We start from the raw sequence: 26,471 nt of genomic DNA, 5'->3' as shown, positions 1-26,471 counted from the left end.
AATTTTTAACTTTAGAGTCCAACAACTCCGTTTCCAACTTAGTTTTTTCTAAAACAAAACCATTTTTCTTATCTAATTTATACAATTCATTAATCTGATGGTAATATAATGTAGCCAATTTATTTTATCTTTAATTTGATCAAATGGTTTTAATTTATATCCTTCTTTATCTTCCAGTAACAGATCAGAGTATCTCAACCACTTGGTTTCCATATTTAACTTTTTCTGGGCCTTTGCCTCCATTGGTGAAAGCCATCTGGGTGTTTTCCTCTCTAAGAGTTCTTTGTATTTTTATCCAAACATTATATAAGGATTTTCTAATTACATGATTTTTAAAACCATTATGGGCCTTTACCTTGTCATACCATAGATAGGCATGCCATCCAAACACGTTATCAAATCACTTCAAGTCTAAAACATCAGCGTCATGCATGTCAGGTCTCTTAAGGCTATTCACAAGTGTAGCAGTGCACATAGCTGGACATAGGATTCTGTATCATATAAAATAACACCATCTGGTTTTGTTCTATTCTTAAAATACTGGTGGCCTTCTAACACTTTGAGAGAAGACTTCTCTCCCTTTTTGCTTTTAAAATGAGGGTCTATGCTTTGAATTCTGGGACGCAGGTGGCGCTTTTGGTTAAATCACAGATCCTAGGACTTGCCGATCAGAAGGTCGGCGGTTTGAATCCCCGCGACGGGGTGAGCTCCTGTTGCTTGGTCCCTGCTCCTGCCAACCTAGCAGTTTGAAAGCACGTCAAAGTGCAAGTAGATAAATAGGTACCGCTCTGGCAGGAAGGTAAACGGCATTTCCGTGCACTGCTCTGGTTCGCCAGAAGCGGCTTAGTCATGCTGGCCACATGACCCGGAAGCTGTATGCCGGCTCCCTCAGCCAATAAAGCGAGATGAGCGCCGCAACCCCAGAGTTGGTCACGACTGGACCTAATGGTCAGGGGTAGCTTTACCTTTACCTATGCTTTGCATTCAGCAGGAAGGTCCATTTAAAATGAAATATGATCAAGGTAATCAAAGACCACACCAAATAATAGTGGGGTGGGGGGTGGGGGAATGAAAGCAGAATTTCTTCCATGAAGAAAACACTGTATATTTCCCAGACAATGGGTTAGATTCTACTAAATAGTTGCTATAGCGGGAGCTGGCACAGCAACTCATGCTAGCACAACAAGGATTCCCCCCCCATGTCCTCCATGCCTTCCCAAACAGCTTTGTGGGCAGGTCAGGAGAACATCAGGATGACACACAGAGGGAGGAGAAGGGAGGTCATTCGGTCTGGCAAGAAGCAATGTTTGTGTTTGGCAGAATGATCGTAATAGCGCAACACTGAACTTCTCCCAATCGATTGTATCCAACCCTGCCATTCCACTCACAAAACAGGAACAACTCCTCTCCTCTGCAGCCACCATGCAACCTCAAAATCTGCTCTGGGGTGCTGGAGGAACCTCCCAGAGCAGATTTGGGAGGGGACATAGGGAGAGGACACACATCCAGGGCACACACCCCTCTCTCCTCTTTTGACCCATGCAGAAAAGCTGAGAAGAGACATTATCACCTGCCCAGGAGTGGGAGGCCTCTTGGGCTTGCTGACCGGAAGGTTGGCGGATCAAATCCACACAACGGGGTGAGCTCCCATTGCCCTGTCCCAGCTTCTGCTAACCTGGCAGTTCAAAAGCACACCAGTGCAAGTAGATAAATAGGTACCACTATGGCAGGGAAATAAATGGTGTTTCCGTGCGCTCTGGTTTCCGTCATGGTGTCCCGTTGTGCCAGAAGCCGTTTAGTTATGCTGGCCACATGACCCGGAAAGCTGTCTCTGGACAAAAGCCAGCTCTCTCGGCCTGAAGCAAGATGAGCGCCACACCCCATTGCCACCTTTGACTGGACTTAACCGTCCAGGGGTCCTTTACCTTTAACTTTTGCTCTTCAGTAGAATCTAAAGGTGTTTCCAATAAACAATAAGGCTTGACTTCACAGGCTCTTGGAATGAATGAAAGTAATAATCTATTCTGCCTGAGATATTTGGCTTCATGCCTCTGACACATTTTTATTTTATTTTAATATAATTATCTCTGCTTTCCTAGAGACTTTGTCCTCTGCTGTTGATGCACCATTATAATAGATCAGGATTTCACTTTAAAGCGTAGCTATATACTCCAGGGAAGCTATTTATTTCCATTATCCCAAGACTGTAGCACCCCCTCTGGACCTTCCTGGTCTCTGCTTGCTGGTCTCTAGGCATTTAAAGGTTGGCTGTGCGAGTAAGCTGTGTGTAGATCAGAATAACATCAGCTCCAGAGAGCAATTTTCCTGCCTGGTTGAAGATAACCAACACTATGGTAAGCATCCTTTCCTATGGCAGAAATGTACAAAATGTATTCGTGGTGTAGAGAAAGTGGATAGAGAGAAGCTTTTTTTGTCCCCTTCTCCTAATACTGGAACTGACAGACAGCCAATGGAACTGACTAATGGTAGACCCAAGACAACACACAGCTCATTTATGGAACTCACTGACACAAGATGTGGAGACATGGCCACTAGTTTATAGGATTCGGAGACATCATCACTGGGGAATGTCTTATCATTGGCTACAAGTCATGACAGGTATGGGGAACCTCTAAATTCAGAGGAGCATGTTGTTGAATACCAGCCCCTGGAAGTATAGAGGGCCTTCACACTCATGATTGTGGGCTTCCCAGAGGCATCTGGCTTTGCCATTTTGGAAACAGGACACTGAGACTGAAAGGACTTTTGATCTTATCTGGCAAGGCTCATTCTGCAATGTAGTAGCAGGCTAAAAAAAGAAAGGTATAAGGGCACAAAATACTCTGTCATTCTATGTAAATGACTACAAAAGTCAGATGATTTGTCTGTCTGTCTCTTTCTCTCCAGTACGGATTCATCAACACTTGCCTGAAGTCTCTTCTAATAGAGAAATTTGGTGAAGAAACCTGGGAACATCTCAAGTGAGTTTGTGCACCTTTCCAACATTGTACGAGTGAGATTTGAAAACTTGAAAGTCAAGCAGGGGATAATTCTTTCAGTTATGGACACACTAGAGAGAAACACGAAAAAAGAAGAAGATCCTCGTTGCACCTTAAAGACTAACAGATTTATTGTGGCATAAGCTAGTGTGGACAATTGTCCACTTCATCAGATTCATTCAGAAAGATGCATCTGACATGAAGCGAGCTCTAGTGTGAAATTTGTTAGGTCCACAGATATTTAGAGTGCCACAGTTAACATTTGAGAAGGATAAAAAAACAATTCAGAATGGATTCAGCAACATCTCTGGCAATTGCAGTGGTACATGCGTCCTATTTTTGTTTTATACAATGCATGCATGTCCATGCATGTTTCACAGTAGGCTCCATCTTAAAAGAGGCATTCTCTCCTGTTTGAGAGAGAAGGGGAAATTCCTGTTTTTAAGAAGGTGCCTGCCAACTGTGGGTTTGTAAGCACTTGAAGAACAATTTTACTGGGTTAAAAAAATCCAAAAAATCTCTCTCTAATTCATTTTGTGTACATTTAAAATGGTTTTAAGAAAATTATGCAAATAACATTGCAGTCTTTCTTAAAAGTTTTGCATTGATATATTTTTAAGTAGATTGTACACATCGCACAATAAATCATGCTCTCCGTTTCATTTTATATTCAGATGCTGATGTTAGTTTTGATACTTTTACAGGACAAAAACTGGGATTGAAGACACCTTTATGACATACACAGTGTATGATGATGCTGTCACAATGAAGCTGGTCCAAGAAACCTGCAAAACACTAAGTTGTGAAACATGTTGTGGTTTCATTTATTATCTTTGCATTCTTTTAATTTTGCCTTTTTAAAATTCTCTTTCTGGCTTTTAATTTAGTTTGATGTTATGTTTAACTGTATTATTTGGTTTATATTGTTTTATCTTATGGAATAAGCTTAGTTTAGGGACAAAGAATTGTGCAACCCCATTCTGAATGTGTTTTCTGCCGCCCTGGGTTCTTTGGGGAGGAAAGGGAGGGATAGAAATACAATCAATGAATAAATAAAATACTGATGGACAAGTAAAACATGCAGCACGATCCAAGGAATGTTTACTCAGAAGTAAGCTGCATTATGTTCCATTGGACTTAGTCCTAGGAAAGTATGTATGGGGTACAACTTAAATTCAATTGCAAATTGCACTTGTTTCTAGGCAAATTGGCATATATATATAGAGAGAGAGAGTGTCCTGGAAGTAAGTCCCATTGGACTTATTTAAAGTGGGCCTGTCAGCTTCATCAGTGGAGCATGGTGCCTCTGCCTTGACTCCAGCTGAAGGCTATGGGGTATCCTTCCCATTTAGGGGTGTAGAATCTGTAGCCCTCCAGAAGTTGCTTTCATCCCTGATTGTTGGGCTAGCTGGCTGAGCTGACTGAAGTTGCCGTCCCATTACACCTGGGGGGGGCCCTGCAGGTTTCCCACTCCTGCCTTAGCTAATCATCCAGTTCCCTCATCAGCTGCACTTTTTGCCCACCAAAACAGCTAAATGGAGCTCCTACTGAAATGCAAGAACTAGCCTTGCTCTATTGACGTCTCTGCTGTCCCACCCATTGCCCTGTGAGAACTGTACACATTTCTCTGAACAGAAAAATTTTGTGAAGAAAGTCATATGATACTGGGGGCATAAACAAATGCTAGGGTGTTGCGTTGTGGGGGGCGGACAGGAATGTCTTCTTCATGGCAAAAGGTATACTTTCTGCTGTGCACAGGTATGTCTCCTTCCTGTCCTCTGCCAAACGCAGTATTAGTGCTATGCCATGCCACACGCTCTCCTCACATCACCAAACAAGGGGTAGCACTATTGAAGAGGGTAAGGTAAAGGTAAAGGGACCCCTGACCATAACATCCAGTCATGACCAACTCTGGAGTTGCGGCGCTCATCTCGCTTTATTGGCCGAGGGAGCCGGCGTACAGCTTCCGGGTAGTGTAGCCAGCATGACTAAGCCGCTTCTGGCGAACCAGAGCAGCGCACGGAAACGCCATTTACCTTCCCATTTACCTATTTATCTACTTGCACTTTGACGTGCTTTCAAACTGCTAGGTTGGCAGGAGCAGGGACCGAGCAATGGGAGCTCACTCCGCAATGGGAGCTCACTCCGTCACAGGGATTCAAACCGCCAATCTTCTGATCGGCAAGCCCTAGGCTCTATGGTTTAACCCACAGCACCACCCGGGTAGGGTCGACCATATGCTTCCTGAAAAGAGGAGAAGAGATCTTTCTGAGCAGCTGAGAGGTCTCTGCATTCAGACTAGGATGTTGGCCAGGCTTGTGATCTTTTGAGAAGGAGTAATGGCTGGATTTTGCTCATGCTCAGTGCTTAAGAGAGATTATTCCAACCCTGTTATTATTTGTTCATCTCATTTATTTCCACTCAGAGCTGTCAGAAGAGGCAGTGCTCAAACTTTTCGGGGAATACTTTTTCAGTTTCTGTAAGATGTCTGGCTACGACAGAATGCTACGGACCCTAGGAGGAAATTTGATGGAGTTTATCGAGAACCTTGATGCCCTTCATAGCTATCTTGCCTTGTCCTACCAGGTACCTCCTTTGCTGTGTAGACACAATTCTGAAAAGCCCTTTTAAGAAAATAAAAAATAAACAATTTTAGAAAGGGGGCTGAATGTGTGACTTGGACCTGGCCTGCCAGTCCCTGGCAAAACTGAGGACTTCTTTTCCCTATCACAATGCTGATGTGGGGGGGAAAGTTTAATCTGCTCATTCTACCTGGGATGATGTGATACAGCACTGTTCTATACTGGGGCAGTTTGATAAGTTTAAAGTCCACCTCTCAGCTTAGTACTACGACTGGGAAATCTACAACGACAATACAAGAATGACAATACAATAATTGCTCAGTCCGGACACTGAGATCCAGCACCAAGGGCCTTCTGGTGGTTCTCTCACTGTGAGAAGTGAGGTTACCTGGAACCAGGCAAAGGGCCTTCTCAGTAATGGTGCCCAAGCTGTGGAACGCCCTCCCATCAGATGTCAAGGAAATAAACAACTGACTTTTAGAAGACATCTGAAGGCAGCCCTGTTTAGGGAAGTTTTTAATGTTTGGTGTTTTATTGTGTTTTTCATATTCTGTTTGGAGCCACCCACAGTGGCTGGGGAAGCCCAACCAGATGGGCAGGGTATAGTAGTAATAGTAGTAGAAGCAAAACTGAATCCTTTTTCATTCCTCCTCTTGGCCTCACAAGAGAAAGAGAGTAGAGGGAGAAGTATGTGATGTAACATGAAACTGTGGTTAAGCATTACGACTGAACTCCCCAAAGGCATTTTGACTCTGAAAAGTTGCCTGGGAAGGGAATGTGGTCCTTGTTTGGAGAAAGCCCGCTCCTCCCTTAACAGAATTGTCTCAGAGGCGCTTGTCCTAAGGATGTTAGGAATGCATCTTTTAAGAATGTTGAGCATAACTATTGTGTGTAGGATTCCCCCCCCCCCAAGAAAATAAAGCAATAGTTTTTCTGCTTAGGAAATGAATGCGCCATCATTCCGAGTAGAAAGAACCGATGGGATGTTGTTGCTCCACTATTACTCTGACAGAAAAGGCCTGTATCATATTGTCCCAGGTATGCTACAATATCTTGTTCCTTGTCAGGTTTTGCTCTGGAAACCTTTCCATAGAGGGTAGAAAATATGTTTGCACTAATGAACTACCTGTTTCCTATTTTGGGACAATTCCTCCTTCCTCTCCAGTGGTCCTTATGACCCATCCCACATTGTTCAACAGTCTCCATGAAGAGAATTCCACCTAAAAAGCCAGAATGCTTCAACCCTAATTGCTAGAGGAGAGGGAAGTCTGGGCATGTGTGAAGAAGGAAGTATGGAGCATTGTGTTGGTCCAGGAGCGCCTCTTGATTAATGCCAATTGTCCGAATTATGGAGGAGCCAACCACAAGTCATGCCTGAGGTGGAGGCTGGTCCATGGCAGCAACACACTCCCAGGCCGCACCCGCTCTGCCTTTCAAGTTGGCAGACACGGGTTAGCATGGCACAGCGGGATGCATTGAGCTCCCCAGACCCCACTGGGGAACATTGCCAGGAATTTTGCCTCATAAATCCTGGCTTTCCCCTGCCTGAACCTGAGGAGCAACCACCACTGACTCATGACATGACCGGAAACACAAACGATTATTCTTTCTTACATAGGAATCCTTGAAGCTGTGTCAAGAGATTTCTTTGACAGCGAAGTGACGCTGAAAATTCTTCATCAAGATGTAGAAGAGGAGCGCACTGGGAAGAAAGAACACGTGGTGTTTTTTCTTTCACAGAATGAGAAAGAAGCAAAGAATAAAGAAAGAAAGAAGAAAGAAGAAAGAAGCAAAGAAGAAAAAATAGCCTCTGCAGGTGGAGACTGTCAGGAGGATGAAAAGGTGACAAAATTGGTCCTGTCAAAAGTGGGAGGGGGGGTTAGTTTTGAGTTAGCAGAAACATTCGTGGCTTAGAGAGGGGGAGCAGCCTTGCAAGTCTCTTAAGATATTGTAACAGATGAATCACTCTCCATGTGTACAGCAAAACTGATGTATACACATTTAATTATTGTGCTTTATACCTTCTATGGCAACCATGAGGTTGCTCTGTGTAAATGGCTTTAGAATATGAGCATGATTCCGTTAATCTTAATTACCACGATGTACCATTTTTCTACCAATGTTCTATTTAGAGACTGGATGCTGCTTTCCAGAAAGGGAGGGAAGAATCTGTGTTGCACCAGCTAGAAAAGAAATCTCACTGGGACATTGTGAGGCACATTGTGAAATTTAGGAGAGGTATATTAAATCCTTCTTAACCTCAGCATGATTATTGAAATGAAAGATGGGCCTCATCAGCATAAATTAGAGGTTGTCCTTGGATGTAAGTATCCTTACAGAAAACTGCCAGATGATATAATAGATGGATATAATTGGAATGTGATGCCTTGCTGCTTCTCAATTACACTGATCTATGCTTAAGTTCAGGTAAGTGAAAGCCTGGAATTTTATTACATAGACAAAGATACCCACCCCTTCTGACTACACACACCAAATCTTGTGTCCTGCTCCAAATTTTGATGCCATGTTCTCTCCCCCCCCACCCCCCAATAGAAATCAGATTGTAAATATGTTAGAAACTGTGTGGAACTGTTTCAGCCAAATTCTTTATTATCCACCAAGTAGAGCTTCACAACCTCCAGAATAATTAATACCAAGGTGTAGGGGGGCTGTGGGTTCTGAACAGCTACTTGTGTCTTCCAAACCAGAAATAGATGCTGGACTGGCCCTATCATGCATTATCCCCCTAAAATGGTGAAGCATTATCCCGCTACAAAGGGGGATAACTAAGGCAGGAATTGATATCTGAATGGTATAACAAGACGTTTTCCAAGTGTTGGCTACAGCAAAAGAAAGGATGTATCAATGGAGAATGATCAAATTACTATATACAGGCGAAATGTGGAAATTCAAGAAAATATTCTCTCTTTGTAAATTCACTCTGTGTGTTGTCTATCACTCTGTGTTTCATAGAGGACCTTATTCGTACCTTGGAGCCATTTTTTCCTGAGAGACTTTGGGTTGAGGAGAGGACTTTCTGTTGTGCGTTTCCTTTCCACATTGTGTTCGATGAAACAGTAAGTTATCCATTGGCCTGAATCCTTGTAGCTGGAATAGAGATGCTTGTTGAGTTGGTCTCAGAGTATCTGTGGTTGAAGTGTATGCAAAGTTTTAAAATTACGAATGTATGTTGGCAAAAGGTGCTGTCGTTTTTTGCTTAAAAAATGATGTAAGTAGGCTCACACATGAAGGTTTTTTTTGTTGGTGCTCAAGAGAGTTTGAAAACTTTCCTTTTAGTCATGAAATTCTGCTACCTTTCTATCTGCTCCTCAGCTGAAGATCAAGCAGGCTGGTGTGAACATTCAGAAATTTGTACCAGGCTTGCAGATCTATGGAACCAGATTAGATGAGTATTTCTCGATTGTTCACCCACAAGTTACATTCACAATCTTTAGCATACGGAAATTTATCAACAGCCAGTTTGTTCTCAAGATACGAAGGGATGCGCTGCCTAACTTGTGGACGAGACGGCCCATGCTAAAGCTCAGAGGTATCAAACAAACTTGCTTTTTGCAGACATCTGAATGCTAAGGACCCTCATGCTAGCACTGTGGTGGCAAGGAAACGTGAGAGATGGTCACCTGCAGTTTTATATAAAAATGGTTGGAAGGCTTTGGAAGACTCCCACATTTCTAGAAGTTAGTTAATCTATGTGATTCCACTGATGGATTGCTTCCCGTAAGTGTCTTGAAGTGATTTCACAGAAAAATATATATATAGACAATTCAAAATAATTCCATATTTAAAAACAATTTAAAAGTCAATGCAGAAATTGACAGGTATAAATAACTCTACTTAAAAGGCTGGCTGAGAAAGAAAGGTCTTCAATAGGCACCAAAAAAAGAAAAGAAAAGAAAGATGGCACCAGAATAGATGCAACCACACTAAGGGCCAGATTCATATACAGTATTATAACTTATTTCATTTTTTTAACGAAAAGGACAAATGATCTGGATGGATTCCATGCAGTGCATGATGTACTTGTGCTCACCCAAGTTGCGCAGTTTGGAGGAACTGGAAGAGCAACGGATGCACCTCTCTGACATTGCACAGCACGACACAACAAGGGATCTCATCCTCTTCAACCAGCAACGGCTGGCAGAGATAGAGCTATCTAACCAGCTAGAGAGGAAGAAGGAAGAGCTAAGGATTCTCTCCAAAAACCTGGAAGCGGAAAAGAAGAAATCGGAGGCTCTGCTGTATGCCATGTTGCCAAAACATGTGGCCAATCAGCTTAAGGAGGGCAAAAAGGTGGAAGCAGGTAAATGCTTTTTATTGTCCTTTCATGCTTTTGTGGCAGCGAGGATATCACTGTAACGTTTTGAAAGACTGGGCAGCTACCCAATTTCAAATGGGAAATTCTAATAAAGCAAGACAAGAGGGAGTTCGGCAGATAGTCTGGGGAAAACTGGCTGATACTCTAACATTGCTGATTTTGCAGGTTTGGCCTTGGTTGGTTCCCCGAGTTCTGCTGGGAACTCAAGATCAGAGTGGGGTGTATGTCTCATAAATAAATATATTACAGTAGGATGAGCTTGAGTGATTTCAGCTGGAATGTGGGGCTATAGCTTGCTGTTTAAAGTATGTCAGAAGTATTGCCATCTAAGTGATTCACCTCAGCGCAAAAGGATTCAGAGGATATGTTATTCTTTCTTTGCATATTTTTACATTAAAAGCAGATTCTGAGAACTGGAAAGTTCTGTCTGAATGCATCCTGATTAAAAGTGTCCAGGACCACGTGCAAAGGTTTGCTGCCTTCACTGACAAACCCATTGGTCCAATAAAATGTAACACTAGTCTAAGCCTCTTGAGTCCATCTTGAAACAGAAAGACTTTTCACAGTCTGGGGTTGCCAAGCTTTTTTGGAATAGAGGGAGCATTTTGAATTTTGAGAGGGTGCTGGGGACGCAAGTCACAAAATGACTGCTGTGGAGTGTGGCATAGCACAAAATGGCTGCCATTGGGCATGCAGCATAGCACAAAATTAAAGAGACAACCACCCCTGACTGCCTTATTCTTACCTTGGGAAGTTACAGATAGGTAGCCGTGTTGGTCTGCCATGGTCAAAACAAAATAAAAAAATTCCTTCCAGTAGCACCTTAAAGACCAACTGAGTTAGTTCTAGGTATGAGCTTTCGTGTGCATGCACACTTCTTCAGATACACTGAAACAGAAGTCACCGGACCTTTCTATATAGTGAGAAGGTGGGGAGGGGTATTACTCAGAAGGGTGGTGGGAATGGGTGATTGGCAGATAGCTGTGATGAGCCTGTTGACGACTCTTAACGACTGCAATAGGTCTAACAGGAAAAAGCAAGGGGTGAGAAGGTGAAAAATGGCTTTGTCATGTATAATGAGATAAGAATCCAATGTCTTTGTTCAAACCAGGTCTCTCCATAGTTTTAAGTTTGGTGATAAGTTGCAATTCAGCAGCTTCTCTTTCCAGTCTATTTCTGAAATTCCTTTGTAATAGAACAGCTACTTTGAGATCTTGTATAGAATGTCCTGGGAGATTGAAGTGTTCTCCTACTGGTTTCTCTGTCTTGTGGTTCCTGATGTCGGATTTATGTCCGTTTATTCTTTGGCGTAAGGTTTGGCCTGTTTGTCCAATATAGAGAGCTGAAGGACACTGTTGGCATTTGATGGCATACACAATGTTAGACGATGAGCAATTAAATAGTCCCGAGATGGTATGTGTGATGTTGTTGGGGCCAGTAATGGTGTTGTCCGGGTGTATGTGGCAGCAAAGTTGGCATCTGGGTTTATTGCAGGCTCTGGTGCCAGTGTCCGTGTTAAGTCTGGTTATAGTATTATTGTGGGTTAGGAGTTGTTTAAGATTGGGGGGCTGTCTGTAGGCAATGAAAGGTCTTCCTCCCAGAGCTTGAGAAAGAGAACTGTCATTGTCCAGGAGAGGTTGTAGATCTCTGATGATGCGTTGTACTGTTTTAACTTGGGAGCTGTATGTGATGACTAGAGGTGTTCTGTTATTTTCTTTTTTGGGTCTGTCTTGCAGCAAGTTCTCTCTGGGTATCAGTCTGGCTCTGTTGATCTGTTGTCTAACTTCATCTGCTGGGTATTTTAGTTCTAAAAAGGTTTGCTGTAGATCTCTTAGGTGAGAGTCTCTGTCTGTAGAATTGGAGCAGATGCGGCTGTAACGTAGTGCCTGGCTATATACAATGGACTGTTTGGTATGTTTGGGATGGTAGCTAGAGGCATGTAGATATGTTTGTCGGTCAGTTGGTTTACGGTATAAGGTGGTGTCTATGCGCCCATCCTGTATTTTTATAGTAGTGTCCAAAAAATGTATTTCTTGCATAGATTGATTCATTGTTAGGTTGATGGTGGGGTGAAAATCATTGAATTTCTGGTGGAAGGTGTCCAGGGTCTGTTGACCATGTGTCCAGATGATAAAAATATCATCAATGTATCGCAGGTACAAGAGAGGTTTGAGTGGGTAGGAGTTTAGGAAACGTTGTTCTAAATCCGCCATGAAGATGTTGGCATACTGTGGGGCCATGCGGGTGCCCATTGCTGTGCCGCTGATCTGAAGGAACAGGTCATCACCGAATTTGAAGTTGTTGTGGGTAAGGACAAATTGGCAGAGTTTGGTAGCAAAGTCCGCTGTGGTTTTATCTGAAATGGTGTTCCTTATAGCTTGTAAACCATCGTTGTGTGGGATGTTGGTATACAGAGATTCCACATCCATAGTAGCTAGTATAGTATTGTTGGGAAGATTATTTAAAGATTGTATTTTCCTCAGAAAATCTGTGGTGTCACGTACATAGCTGGGAGCACTGATGGCATATGGTTTCAGAACAGAGTCCATATAACCGGAGACACCCACTGTAATAGTGCCAATACCTGAAATGATGGGGCGTCCTGGATTTCCTGGTTTGTGTATTTTAGGTAGAAGATAGAAAGTTCCTGGTCGAGGTTCTGTTGGTGTGTTTGTGAGGATCTGTTCTTGGATGTGTGGGGGTAGCTCCTTAACAATCTTGTTCAGTTCTTTTTTGTATTCTTGTGTGGGGTCTGAGTCCAATTTTATGTAAAAGGCGGTATTGGAAAGTTGTCTGTGAGCCTCCTGAATGTAGTCAGTTTTGTTCATGATGACGACCGCTCCATATAGAAAGGTCCGGTGACTATATAGAAAGGTCCGGTGACTTCTGTTTCAGTGTATCTGAAGAAGTGTGCATGCACACGAAAGCTCATACCTAGAACTAACTCAGTTGGTCTTTAAGGTGCTACTGGAAGGAATTTTTTTATTTTGTTCTTACCTTGGGAAATCAGCTATATCCTACTGGTCCTAATGAAGGAGATTGCACATGTACCAATGGTGTTGCTGTCTAATGATAAGAAGCAATATTCCTCAGTACCAGAGGGAATATGCAGGGTGACCATAGCCACCGCCACCGCCTGGGAAGAGTGGGGCCACTACTGCCTGCTCCTCTCTGCTCTACTTTTCTCTCTCCTGCCACAGGAGTTTCCAGTCACCTCAGGCAGCAGCAGCGGTGTGTGCATGTGGCAGTGGAGGCAGCAGCGGCAGGGCGCCATTTTCTGCTTTGCCTCGAGCGGCAAAATATCTTGGGCTGGCCCTGAATGTGGGGATTGGTTTTTCATCTCTACCAACAGAAGGACCGAAGCAAATGGCACTGTCAACTGCGTTGGCCTTACAAACAGAATGGTGTCTTGTTTTTGTGACTTAAAATAACAAAACAGACTTTCCAAAATAGCCATCCTTCTTTTAATTATTCCCTAGGAGATTTTAGTTGCTGCACAATACTTTTCAGTGATGTCGTGACCTTCACAAACATCTGCTCTGCCTGTGAACCTATTCAGATAGTGAACATGCTTAATTCCATGTACTCAAGATTTGATCGGCTAACTAGTGTCCACGGTGTTTATAAAGTAAGCGTTCTTGCAATTTACACACATTTTCATCACTTATTCTGCCTTTCCTGCTCATCTTGATGTTTATAGCTGGTTGTATCAAGCCCTATCGCTATGAAAAATTGTTTTAGAATGATGGACACAAGGATGAGAATGAAAACTGAAGACTATTAACTTGTCAAAAACATTAAATTGTCAAGCCTTTCCAGACCAGTTTTTCCTTCATATCATTTCCCTCTGCAGAATGCCAGTATTCTTGCCTCCTTTTGTTCCTGTAAATATTTCCCCTGCTACCTAGAGCAGGCATAGGCAAACTCGGCCCTCCAGATGTTTTGGGACTACAACTTCCATCATCCCTAGCCAACAGGACCAGTGGTCAGGGATGATGGGAGTTGTAGTCCCAAAACATCTGGAGGGCTGAGTTTGCCTATGCCTGACCTAGAGGATAAACTGCACTAGTGCAACCCTTTAATTGTGGTGGTGGTGATAATGTATTATGTTAACTATCCGGGACAGATTAATGTCTCCATCCAACACTGCCCACATAGAAACATAGAGTAGGAAGAGACCCAAGAGTCATCTGGCTCAACCCCCTGCAATGTAGAAATCCCAGCTGAAGCCGAGGAAATGTTGTGTGCTTATTAATAAGCCTTGCTAAATGGGGCAACTGGCTGTGGACCCTCATGAGAGCAGCCCCTGAGCTATAGGTGAAATATAGGAAGGACATCTCTCTGCGTGGGACAGGAAAGTGGGGAGCAGTCATGGCACGTGTTGGCCAAGGAGTTTTCTGTCTTCCCATCCCTACAATATGTCTCTCTATTGCCTTACAGGTGGAAACAATAGGAGATGCCTACATGGTTGTAGGAGGGATCCCAGTGCCTGTCAGCAGTCATGCTGAAAGGGTGGCTAATTTTGCCCTGGGCATGAGAATAGCTGCAAGAGAAGTGATGAACCCACTCACAGATAAGCCTATACAGGTACATTTGATCTTGACTTCAATTGCATGATTCTATGGATGCCTAATTCAGAAGTAATTCCCACTGAATTCCTGCAGTTGGCAAGGCAGTTGGATGGGATGACCTCCCAGTTCTCTTTCAACTCTGGATCTCAGTTCCGGCACCTCTCAGGTGGCTGTCATTGCCATTGTAAGAGAACACGGGAGGCATTCATAGTGAGTTCCGGCACCTCTTTTTTCTAGAAAAATAGCACTGTTGGAAGGTGTCACTATTAGTTATGCCTTTAATTACCCTCCTGTGTCTGGTGAGACACTTGGACATTGCTATATCCCATTAAGGACTCACTGTTAAAACCGTGTTCATGGAAGACAATCTTACTCGGCTACAAGTGATCACCAAAGAAGAAGAATCCCATATATTACTTTCCCAAATGTTCCAGAGTATTTCAGTCTGGTTCTTCCATTGCTGAGCTATCTCTCATTATGCTGCAGTCAGTAGGAAGCCGACTAGTTTGCTGTGGTGCAGAAAGTGCAGAAAGTGTTTTTGAATGATGGCCTTGCTAAATGTCTTGTTATACTGCAACAAATCCAGGAGGTTGAATGAAGAACAATCAACTATTTCTTTTAGAGCTGTAACAGAGAACGCATTTTCCTTCGTTGTGTTTATGCCAGCAGATTAGAATTGGGGTGCACACTGGACCAGTTTTGGCTGGAGTGGTTGGGGAGAAAATGCCCAGGTATTGCTTGTTTGGCGATACAGTCAACACAGCTTCTAGGATGGAAAGCCATGGACTTCCAGACAAAATCCATCTGAGCCCAACAACGTTCAGGTAAGAACCTGCAAATCAATCGCAACACAAGGAAAATTCTCCTCTTGTCTTTTCTACATTGGCAGTACCAAGGCTATCAAATCCCAGACATTTTGTGGGATCTGTGCTGTCCCTAGGACCACTAACATGCTCCACATCAATTATCAAATTATCTTCAGGGGTAGGCAGTGAGAACTTTTGTAGGACAAAGCAGATGGGTACGACTGCCTTTCTCATATTCCAATTGTCCACTCTATATATCAGGTGTGGGGAACCTCCAGGTGTTGCTCAACTACAACTCCCACCATTGGCCACGCTTGCTGGGGCTGATGGGAGTTGTAGTTCAGCAACATCTGGAGGGCCAAATGTTCCCAAAGCCTACTGCCGATCAATAGCAACATTTTCTGGCAGTGGATCCTTATCTAGCCAAAAGAGCACTAGGTAAAGTGACCCCTGACCATTAGGTCCAGTCGTGGCCGACTCTGGGGTTGCGATGCTCATCTCGCTTTATTGGCTGAGGGAGCCGATGTACAGCTTCCGGGTCATGTGGCCAGCATGACTATGTCACTTCTGGTGAACCAGGGCAGCGCATGGAAACACCATTTACCTTCCCTCTGGAGTGCTACCTATTTATCTACTTGTACTTTGACGTGCTTTCAAACTGCTAGGTTGGCAGGAACAGGGACCGAGCAACAGAAGCTCACCCCGTTGCGGGGATTCGAACCGCCGACCTTCTGATCGGCAAGCCCTAGGCTCTGTGGTTTAACCCACAGCGCCACCTGCATCCCTTTAAAAGAGCACTATCCACACAGAAAATGGAAATATCAGCAGGCTTGGGGGAATGGCAGAGTTTGCAGAAGCACAACCAATGATTTGGGGGGACGACAGTAAAGTGGGGGGTAGGCATGCACCACATAAACAGCCAGAGAGCACTGAGAATGCTCAGGGGGACAAAGAATGCTGATGGACGTGGAGATAAGATAGAATGGTGGACTTTGGGAGAGGACATGGCTCCACACAGCAACACTTGTTGCGAGTCCCACTTGTAATTTCTGTTAGGGCCTATACCTTTAAAGCACATTCTTTCCCTTGAAGAATTCTGAGCGCTGCAGTTTGTTCAGAGTTGCTGGGAACTGAAGCTCTACAAAGGGTAAAATACAAGGCCCAGAATTCCTTGAGTGGGGAAAAACACGTTCTGAACATGCTTAAAAGGTATGGAGTGCACACATCCTTAGATGCATAAGCGTCAAGGAGGGTAGAATTTGGCAGCGTGGAATCGGGTGGAGGAGCAGGCAGTATCATGAGGGACAGAGGTGTTGGACACCTGAGGATTTTGGGAAATGGGTGAATTGTGAGCCCCACAATTGCTGTGCTTCTCGCACTCAACAGAGCATTATCACACCAAGTGTTTGAGATGGTGGAAAGGGGAGAGATACAGGTCAAAGGAAAAGGGAAAATGACAACGCATTTTCTGAGGAAAAACCTCCATGCCACCGAGAATGAAATAATGGGACGACTGGAAGAGACATCTGGTAATGGCGACGGCAATGGTGTGAGTCTGTTGAGTGACAGAGAAATTCTTATATTTATAGCATCATGTAAGGTGTCAGTTCTGAAATGAAATTGCTCCGCCACTATCTACATTGTGTGATGTATCTGCACTAAGAGGTTGATGTATTCATCTCTATATTCTTGGATTTAGGTTCCATGGGCAGGCCTAGTTCTTATGAAATCAAGCGTTGTTTTTTCCTACACTTTATTTTTGAGCCTCGCTGTGCAAAACTGCTTCTATTTGTAAATGAATCTACCAAGTTTCAAGGCCGCCATGGATTTGAAATAAGACTCCTGTCAAAAGCTCACGTCACCTTACAATTAGCCTTTTGAATGCACAAGATTCTTACTTGTCTTTTCCGTAACGGATTAATCTTGCTCATCTGCTTTGACTGGTGAGATACAAAAAGGGAATCCTCAGCTCAAATTCAGAGAAAACCAAGCAAAAACTAACAGAGAAACAGGCATTCCAGTTGTTGTTGTTTTTAAATGCAGTAATAATAATTCTGCCTCAATATGTTGGTGCTGGAATTTCCAAGCTGATGCACTTTTGATGGTTCTTAAATGCTTTAATTAAGTTTTTATTTCATTTTTAGCTGTTTGTTTTGGTGCTTTGTTGTTTGCTGTCCTGGGCTCCTTTGGGAAGAAAGGCAGCATAGACTTTTAATAAATACTACTACAGTGGTACCTTGGTTCCCGAATGGCCTAGTTGTCAAACAAATTGGCTCCCGAACACTGTAATTGTTCCGGTTTGCAAACGTTTTTCACAAAGCCGAATGTCCAACGCGGCTTCCAATTGAGTGCAGGAAGCTCCCGCAGCCAATCGGAAGCTGCGCCTTAGTTTTCAAACAGTTTCGGAAGTTGCACGGACTTCAGGAATGAATTATGAGGAGGTGTGTTAATTTGTATAGAATTTACACAATACTAGCCCTTTTCTTTTTTTGTTGAAGCAGACACTTTGGAAAACGATCACGGCAAGAATGTTGTAATAATGAAGTATGCTGAAGATTCTCTTACAGCCAGGGACGCAGAGCATTTAGAAGATGTGGCAGGTTTGTTACAATGTTCACCCAATGCACAGAAGCTGTGGGATTAGTATTGGTTACCATACTCATGTTTATCTCCCCAATTTTGGAGAGGGAGGGGGGAAGTGAATAAACTCACCATCCCTCAAAACTTCTAGCGGCCTCAAATAAATCTGCTGCTATAGTGAATCCAGAAGGCTTGATTCAATTGGTGCAATTCTATAAGTGCAAGGGCTTTTGAACCTCAATGGAAGAGAATGGGTTTTTTAAAAAATCAAGTATTAAATAAAGGAAACACATGAGTTAAAATTGGATGGTATAATAGAATATGCAGCAGAATAAGGGTTGCATAGAATGCCATGGAGAAATGAACTGGGAAGTGATATGTGATGGGCAATGTATGTATGATGAATGTTAAAAAAAAGTGGAAAATGCACATTTAAGAGAGAGAGAGAGAGAGAGAATGGGATTTTTGCCGATTTCCCCTGCCTCTTGGAACTGTTGTTGCTTTGATTACCAGGATGCAGAAACATGCACATTCCCTTTCAAAAATGAGAGTAGAACTGAATTGGAGGGGGGGGAATATTGCGTGAACTATCATTACCCATGTGAATTACTGTACTCCCTTGCGGCAGCAGACAATAATGGGGCTACCTCTAGGATGGCTAACAAATTGGCTCTAAATTAGAATATTCCTGATTGTTTTTCTCGCACCTTTGGTTTCCTTCTCCCTGGTTACCTGTTAGGGGCTGAAAGTGATGCTCCCCGCGGAGAGGATTCACAGCAGAAAAAAGAAGTCTCACTTCCTAATCTGTCAGAGAGTGCGGCTCCCTCAGCACTTTGCGTCCTGTTTTAGAAAAATGGTCATATGAGGAATGAAAACTCAATGGGGGGGGTGGAGGAGAGAACTTCTGCATGTTACCTACACCACAGCTTGGAACATAACCGTGTGTGATGAATTAAAGAAACGGCAAAGGAAGGGCAGGCAATGTTTTGCTGAGAACAAATGGTCTACTTTATCCTTCTCTTAAAGAGTTTGCACTCCTTACAGGCCAAGCATGAAAGGCTTCATTTCATTTGAAACTTCTTTCCTTCTTGTAATGTTTGGCCACATTGGATAGGATGAGAGAAGCCACAAGAAGCACAGTTCTCCTTTCTATGCAAAGCTATGTGATTGGGGGAGGGGGCTGTTTGTCTGTATGTGCATAAATACATAATTGATGAATGATATGGGTCTTATATATTCTTTAATGGTATATTTATGATTGTTTTAAAAGGTGTTCTAAGTCGCTTGGAGACCTTTGGGTAACTAGTGACCAACAAAGAACAATAGACAATAAAATGTCCATCAGAAACAGGGCTTAGCTTTAATCACCATTCTCACAATTCAAGATGAATTATCTCAGATTTATTTATATGAATAATCACATCTGACACAATGGAATTAATTTATAAAGCAAAAAAACCCCCCACACCCCTACTTTTTTATTCACAACAAAATCTCTGTCTGAGTCTTTCCCTTAAATTGTTGTTGTTGTTGTTGACTGCAATTATTATTACAATTATTACAATTTGTTATCCGCCCTTCACCCTAAGGTCTCATGGCAGGTTACAGCAATTAAAGCACAACATTAATGTTAAAATTATTATTATACAATATTAAAAGCAGTTTAAAAATGAGTTAACATTTTACAAAAATAAGGCAGGTCCTAAAAACATACATCTCAAGAGTCAAAACATTAGCAAGTCCCTGTTAATTGCAGATGGCAAGTCTTTTCCTGATCAGCAATTTGGGGACTACAAAGGGCTTAATGCCACATGGACAACTTTCTCTTCAGGCTTCCTTAGGGAAGCTGCCATTAATAATCAGCAAAGGGCAACAGGCAGTGCACTAGCTCACCTTTCAGGTGGCACTAGAGACTAAAAATCTCTCTCCCACCTTTCTTGTGATTCAGTATGCCCAAAAACTTTCCTTCCCAAAAGCCCTTGTTTAGAATCAGCATGGACCCAATTACCAGCTCCTGGCACTTTCTGAAATAAGATTTACCACTTCTGCTGGTGCTCACGAACGATGAGACACGTAGCTTATCGAGTTCTTAGAGCGAACTGTCAGCAATTGACAGTTTATTTAATGCCATGACTGTGCCAGGTGTTCCTGGGGTGTTAGGCAGGTGGGTAAACTGTGGTGTTTCCCATTTCCTGAGGTAAATTTCAGGAGGAGCTGTACTCCTTCGCTTTCTATCTCTTTTCCTTCTGGTGTGGTGTTCTGTACATAGTATGCTCAGTGGTAAGGTTTACATTCATTATTGTAAGTTTAAATTAGGTCTGCTGCAACTGGATTTCTTATGGACAGGGCCAATCCTGAATGTATTGGATTTGTGACCATTATGCTCATTTGCCTTCAGTAGCCATAAAGCTCTGCTGAATGAAATATAATTGTCTCTGGCCTATTTTGGGGGGGAATCCTGCAATGTGTTTAAATTTTTACTCTGCTAATTATACATTGGAATCTGCTCTGGAACAATACTGAGTAGAACTGCACAACACAAACGCCACTCTGTAACTGGAAAGATGTGCTGTGCAATCTTCTCCATGGTCTGTCAAAGCACATCGCACTTACATTTTGACTTTAATTTGCACAAGACACTTTTTGGTGCCTGATATCCCAAGAATACTAGGCCTGAAATCCATTCTAAGGAGTAAACCCTCTTGAACACAAAAAATAGTTCTGTATAAACGTGCCTAGGATGATAGAGGTGTCCTATCAAACAGAGCCAGGACATAGCTTCCAAAAAACTGAAGAAAAATTAACCAGACACACATTTAAACAAGATGACCTGGTGGAGGACAATGGGAAGTTTTATGGTTTGTACTTTCTTCTAAATAAGGTACACTGGAGTTTGCTCGGGTAGAGGAACAGCACACAGCTTCTAAAAATTCCATTTTCCTCAAACAAATAATAATGCGATTTGAGGGGAAAGTGCAGTATCGCCACAACAAAACACCTGCCTTAAGGGAAGATAGGAATCATGTGTGGGGGAAAGTGCATCTTTATTGTGAAGGGAATAATCCAGGGTAAAGGGTTCTTTGCATAGTCCCTGGTTTATTAAACTACTTTTTAAAATTGACATATCAACTTTCAACAGAAGTTTCCATGGCAGAAACCCAATAAAAAAGTAAAAACAACAACACATTATTAACATTAAATTGCTAAAAATAAAGAAGAGGAGAAGCACACACCCAGCCATCAGAACAGTAGTACAAGTAGTGCAAGAAACATATCAACCTTTCAAAGTTCAGGAAGTTAGTGAAGCAGGCACAAGCCAAGTATCTCTGAGTTTTCCCCAACCAGGGAACCACCACAGAAAAGGCCCTGTCTCTTGTTGTCATCTGCCTCCATTTTGAAGGCAGAAACATACAGGCAAGTTTATTTGGGAGCAAGTGGTCCTTCAGTTACCTTTCCTCCCATAGACACAAGGGTTAGATGTTGTGCTTTTTCAGAAAGGAAAATAAATTACCTATATAAGCCCTTAATAAGATTAAACAGTATTATCTAGAGCTTGCCCACGCCAGAGTTTGCTGTAGGTTTGCGTTCACATGTAATTTGTGTAGTACCAGAACGTTAACCTCAAATAATACAAATCCTGATTGGTAAATTGCTGGAAATTGGACTCCAAACCACTCCATTCAGGGTCACAAATAATTTGTTTTGGTAGTTTGGGGTGGATGGATCAATTGTCACTTTCGGCTAACCCCCTTCCATCCCACTGCCTCCTTAGTCTTTTCATTTCTTTTCTTGTAACTATTTCTGGTACATTCATGAAGGGAGGATATTTTTTCCTTTTGATCCCTCACATTTGCACAAAACCAGAAAACTGCACAAGGAAATGGCACTAGCATTAGCCTCTTCCCCTTTGTGTGTTTATAATTCTGAACCATCAGATTTGCTGAAACCAGAAAACTGCACAAGCAAATTTACAACTGCCTGGCTATGCCTACTGCACACTTCTTATGCATATTTTTCAGATAAATAAAAAACCCAAGGTGCACAGCTATCTGTGTGTGTTCCTTGTTGTTACTTAATTGGCATAATAACAAATGAGAAGACAGGTTCAAACAGAAAAGGAAACTCCTATCAGTATGAATGCAAAAGACTGTGGTTTCTCCTCAGAAACAAATTCAAGTATGCACAAGTGTGGAATACTCCAAATTGATTTGGATGGGAAAAAGTGGATTAACAGATAAATAATGCTCACATGTGGACAAGCCCCTCAATACATTTGCTGGAAGCAGACAGCAGTAAGCAGACAAGGTGCACCAAGCCAGAACTGCTCAAAGGACAAGGAATAATTGTACTAGATCAAAATCTAGAACTTCAAGCGAGAGATCCCAACCACATACCAGAAGGGAAATTGACCTCATCGAATTCCAGCTCTACCAGCAAATCTCACCTGGATAACAGTCTCTAACAATACAATTTGCATTTCTTTAAAATGGTTTTAGGAATGTTCCACATTAAAACAAGGCATCCACATTTCCTTTCATTCCCTTCATCTCTTCCTCTGGTGACGAGCAGACATCTAGTGAAAGAAAAAAGCACATCTATAAATATTATTACCCAGATGATTTGTCAACAAATGTATTTGTAACACTTTCATTTTGACAGTTCAGTCAGTTTAACAACATTTTTAAAAATACTTTTTACTGTTTTATTTTCTTTTATTGCTATTGGATTTTATTGCTTTTAGGCACTATTTTACATTTTTTTGTAACATTGTATTTCTAAGTCAGTTTCAAACAGCAAACTGCTCTCTTTTCCCATAAGTATTTTGGTACATTTGGCGCAATTTTTTAAAATAACCTAAAACACACACACACCCCCCTACAAAAACGCCACCTTTTAGTAAATGAGGGGCTCTGCTGAAAATGGTTTCATGACGACCGTATCAGTGTTCCTCTGTTTGAATAAACAGAGTCAGTTTAACAACATTGTTACTGGCTTGTTTTAACACACACACACACACACACACACACACAAACACACACTGTACTATAAGACGCCCCCATGTATAAGACACCACCTATTTTTGGGGACTCAGATTTAAGAAAATTGGGCGAGATGGCGGCGAGTATAAGGCGCCCCCTAATTTTTGACATTATTTTTAAGGGGGGAAACCTAGTCTTATACACAGAAAAATACGGTGTGTGAGTGTGTACACACCCACACCCATCTTTCCTCATAAATTTACTCCCACACAAAATGTGTGCTATTTTAGATTGGCAGGGAAAAAAACTGTTCTGGGGGGTCCTTTAACTCGCTGGGACAGATTTTGAAGATGCACTGATGGAGGGAGGAGCTACAGGGGAGAGGAAAGTTCAGTTGCACAAGCTGTTTTACCAGAACAGCAACATTGGATGTGATCCACTGTCACTATATGGAAAATTATTTGGCCAACTTGTAGTCTTGCTGAGAGCTACTTTTCCATTCTAGCTAATAAGGAGATGTCTCCAACCTCAGCTTGGGTAACTGTATATGAGACTTTCTTCCAATAAGTGTCCAACTCTCTCTAATAAACTTTTATGTTTAAATCAGCAGACTCTCTAAAACGATGTCCCTTAAAATTGTCCTTATTGCACAGAAAGAATCACTGATATTCTTGAAGCAAGGATCACTCACAACATGGAGAAAACACGTTTAATCATGTATCACATCACTTTTCTTGAGAAACTGAGATTAACCATACACTGAAGCATAATGGCTAACAAAAAATCCAGCTCACTAATGTAATAAGCAAAATACTGCCATGTTAATGGCAAAGTGTATTAGAATTTGCCTAGTATTAGTACATCGTTAGTTCCTAAAACTGAAAAGCGATTTCTTAAAAATGAGCTCTTATATCCTAATGACTCTTATCTTCTTTAGTTTTTGTATGCCTTAGAAACTTATTTCCCCCGCACTTTGTATTTGTTAATATTCTGAAATTCAACAAAAACCATTTGGGAGGGGAAAACCCAGTTCAGGTTTTTTTAAAAAAGGAGGAAACAATTGGCATTTCCCTAATCCACATCCATTAAAAAGACAAGAAACAAGAAATATCTGTTTCAGAAATGAATTTATTTTACCTCATTACATTACATTGCAATGTGCACTTTGTAGCTTAACAGTGCTAAATAAACAAGCATATTGGCTGATATGATAAATTACCAAAATGAGTTTTCCCAGTGGGAACTACAATAGGCTATCCTGACTTTGTTTTACACAATATTAACTTTCACAGTACTGTTTCTACTTTTGAGCCCTAACTTTAAGTAAAGGGATATCTGAAAACTTGGGGGGGGGGAGGGAGGAAAGAAGTGAGAAAGAAGCTGGCCTATACAAAAATAATTACTCTATCAAAAGTCTCATTTTGTTGTTTTAGTTTTTGAACTAAAGAAAGAAGACATTGTTTTCATGCCACTCTTGTCAACTTTTGCCAGGGCTTTTTGAGCAGCTGACATCTTACTGTTTGCCTGGAAATAAAAACAGAGGAAAAAGTTAGACTAAGGTACAGTTTCCACGCTATATCACATGCCTATCAAGCAGAAACTACACATATCCTTTAGCTTTTGTATATCCCTTCACACCATGCGCCTAAATATTTTATCTGGGGGATAATTAGATCAATGTAATCACATGGTTTGCAGATCTGGCTAATGTAAAAAGTTGACATTCGGCCTGATCCAGACAACATTTCTTCACATTTAGATAGGTGGGATGTTTCATCAGTTAAACGGCACAAACATTTATGAAAACATCAGACACCAGAATCCTGATCATGCTGGGAATACATTGAAGTTAAATGCATGTTTTTATCCCAAAAACAATACAGTAAAAACAAAGATTAATATACACATCTTTAATGCACATCCACACATGCAGTGAACTGCCCTAAGATCTTGTGATGAAGGATAGTATATTTTTTTTAAAAAAAGAAAGGTTAAATGAAGAAGTAAAATTAGACTACTGTTGCTGCTTCAAATTCCTTATCTTGAAAGTCTGTGTTTCTCAGGTTATCCAACATATTTTATGAGTAAACTGAACTGAATTATGCAGACTACTCAACTCTTTCCACATCTTAAATACTGTACTATGCCTGCTCCAAAATTTTGTACTGTGCGTAATTCTCAAGTTCCTTTTTACTAAGCTAAGAGTGTCACCTGTAAGCTACACTCCAGCCCTAAGCCTAAGACAGCACAAACATCCTAACTGCTCGGGGTGAATATGTTAGAAAATTGTTCCTTAACTAGGGAGGCTTGCTGTCACCAACAATGGAATCAGCTGTGCTATGGACTTCCCCAATGGGAACTCCATAGATCAATTGACCTCTGCTGAAAGCACAGCTTTGCTTTTCCTTTATAGCAAGGCTTGGCCTCAAGCTGTGCTATGAAGGAAAAATGGGTCACCTGATGTCATAGTGATGTCAGGTGACTGACCGATGGGCAGAGCCTCTCTCACACACCCCTTGCTTAAAGTGGCCCACTGTGGGTGGAGGAACTCAGGGAATGGATTCAACATTCCAGGATACTGCTGAGGCAGAGTTATTAAAGGCTTTACAAGTTACAAGTCCTTTGCAAGTCCTGGATAGCCATGAAAGCCTTTTAAATTCATGCCACCAATATTTTCACCATTTCTTGAACTAGTTAGAATATACTATTCTAAAACTTAATGGGTTTTTTCTTCACATATAGTATCAAGGGGGTTTTCCAGCCAGAACTTCCTGGAACTCAATTCTGGCACCTCTCAGGTGGATGCCATTGCCATTCTAAGAGAATGAGGGAGGTGTTCAAGGTGAGTTCTGACACCCCTTTTACTGGAAAAATAGCACTGGATAGAATGTACTGTACATGCTTAGAATATGTATTCTACTTTCTCCTGAGTAAATAGCATCCTACAAGAAAATGAGGCTGCTAGTCAAAAAGCTAGTCGGAAAAGCGATATACAACTCACCTTTTTGCTTTTCAGATCACTAGTATTAAACTTGGTGTAATCCTCTTCTGCTTCCACGGGGGCATCTGATAATTTCCTTTTCTGCAATGTTAGAGTGAGGATTTGCTCCATAAAAATCACAGTGTATTGTATACACTGATCTTCAGCGTAAACAAAAAACGTTCAGGTTTAATGTGAGCAATGGTGATAAAGTCATCCAAAGCAGTTATCGCCTGTCCTCTAGATTAAGTGGGTAAGCCAATTGCAGAACATGCAAGCAGAGGTGGGAAAAATGCTAAGTGAGAATGGTTGGATAAAGGAAGAAGACTATGAGAAGAGGAAGCAGAGATCTGAAAAGTGGAAGTAGTATGGACCTGGGGAAGTGAGAGGCCAAGGACATTAATACAAAAGACACAAGTGTATTTTCTTATCATGCATGCATCCGTATAACTCCTGCTTTGAAAACCATAGGCATAATTGTAGCACTTCATTGCCAACATATACTCTATGTACCAGTCAATTTGAAAGGTCTTCCTCATTTGATTGGTTAAAATGTCTGTGATTAAAAATAATTGCACATTCTTCTTACATCTTGCCGAACACTGTGACACTGTTTCATGCTTTCAGCTAGATGCTTT

At 41.9% G+C, this 26,471-nt stretch overlaps 2 protein-coding genes across 4 annotated transcripts in view; one reads left to right on the top strand and one right to left on the bottom strand.

Moving 5' to 3' along the window:
• Positions 1 to 2,706: 2,706 nt before the first annotated feature.
• Positions 2,707 to 21,060, top strand: LOC309338613 (guanylate cyclase soluble subunit beta-2-like). The gene is made up of 15 exons (XM_081855933.1): positions 2,707 to 2,981; positions 3,704 to 3,798; positions 5,425 to 5,585; positions 6,523 to 6,619; positions 7,200 to 7,423; positions 7,714 to 7,819; positions 8,555 to 8,658; positions 8,915 to 9,131; positions 9,582 to 9,902; positions 13,397 to 13,545; positions 14,358 to 14,504; positions 15,158 to 15,312; positions 16,681 to 16,841; positions 17,796 to 17,894; positions 18,614 to 21,060. Exons 2-15 carry the CDS (start codon positions 3,732 to 3,734, stop codon positions 18,721 to 18,723), a joined length of 2,118 nt encoding a protein of 705 aa, XP_081712059.1. The 5' UTR covers positions 2,707 to 2,981; positions 3,704 to 3,731; the 3' UTR covers positions 18,724 to 21,060.
• RNASEH2B (ribonuclease H2 subunit B) overlaps positions 20,902 to 26,471 on the bottom strand; it is a 19,523-nt gene continuing 13,953 nt past the window's right edge. For 2 of the 3 annotated variants that reach the window (XM_081857355.1, XM_081857354.1), the window contains exons 10-11: positions 25,855 to 25,935; positions 23,964 to 24,377 (exon numbers count right to left, since the gene is read on the bottom strand). In XM_081857355.1, the coding sequence (XP_081713481.1) occupies positions 24,270 to 24,377; positions 25,855 to 25,935 (189 nt within the window). In that variant the 3' untranslated portion in view covers positions 23,964 to 24,269. Of the gene's footprint in view, positions 22,448 to 23,963; positions 24,378 to 25,854; positions 25,936 to 26,471 lie in introns of those variants that run through there. The other variant, XM_081857356.1, reaches the window with a different exon arrangement.

Source organism: Podarcis erhardii (assembly GCF_964252035.2).
Source record: "Podarcis erhardii genome assembly, chromosome: 3".
Lineage (NCBI taxonomy): Eukaryota > Metazoa > Chordata > Lepidosauria > Squamata > Lacertidae > Podarcis > Podarcis erhardii.
Note: the sequence above shows the minus strand (reverse complement) of the source record. Positions and strands in the feature narration are given on the sequence as shown.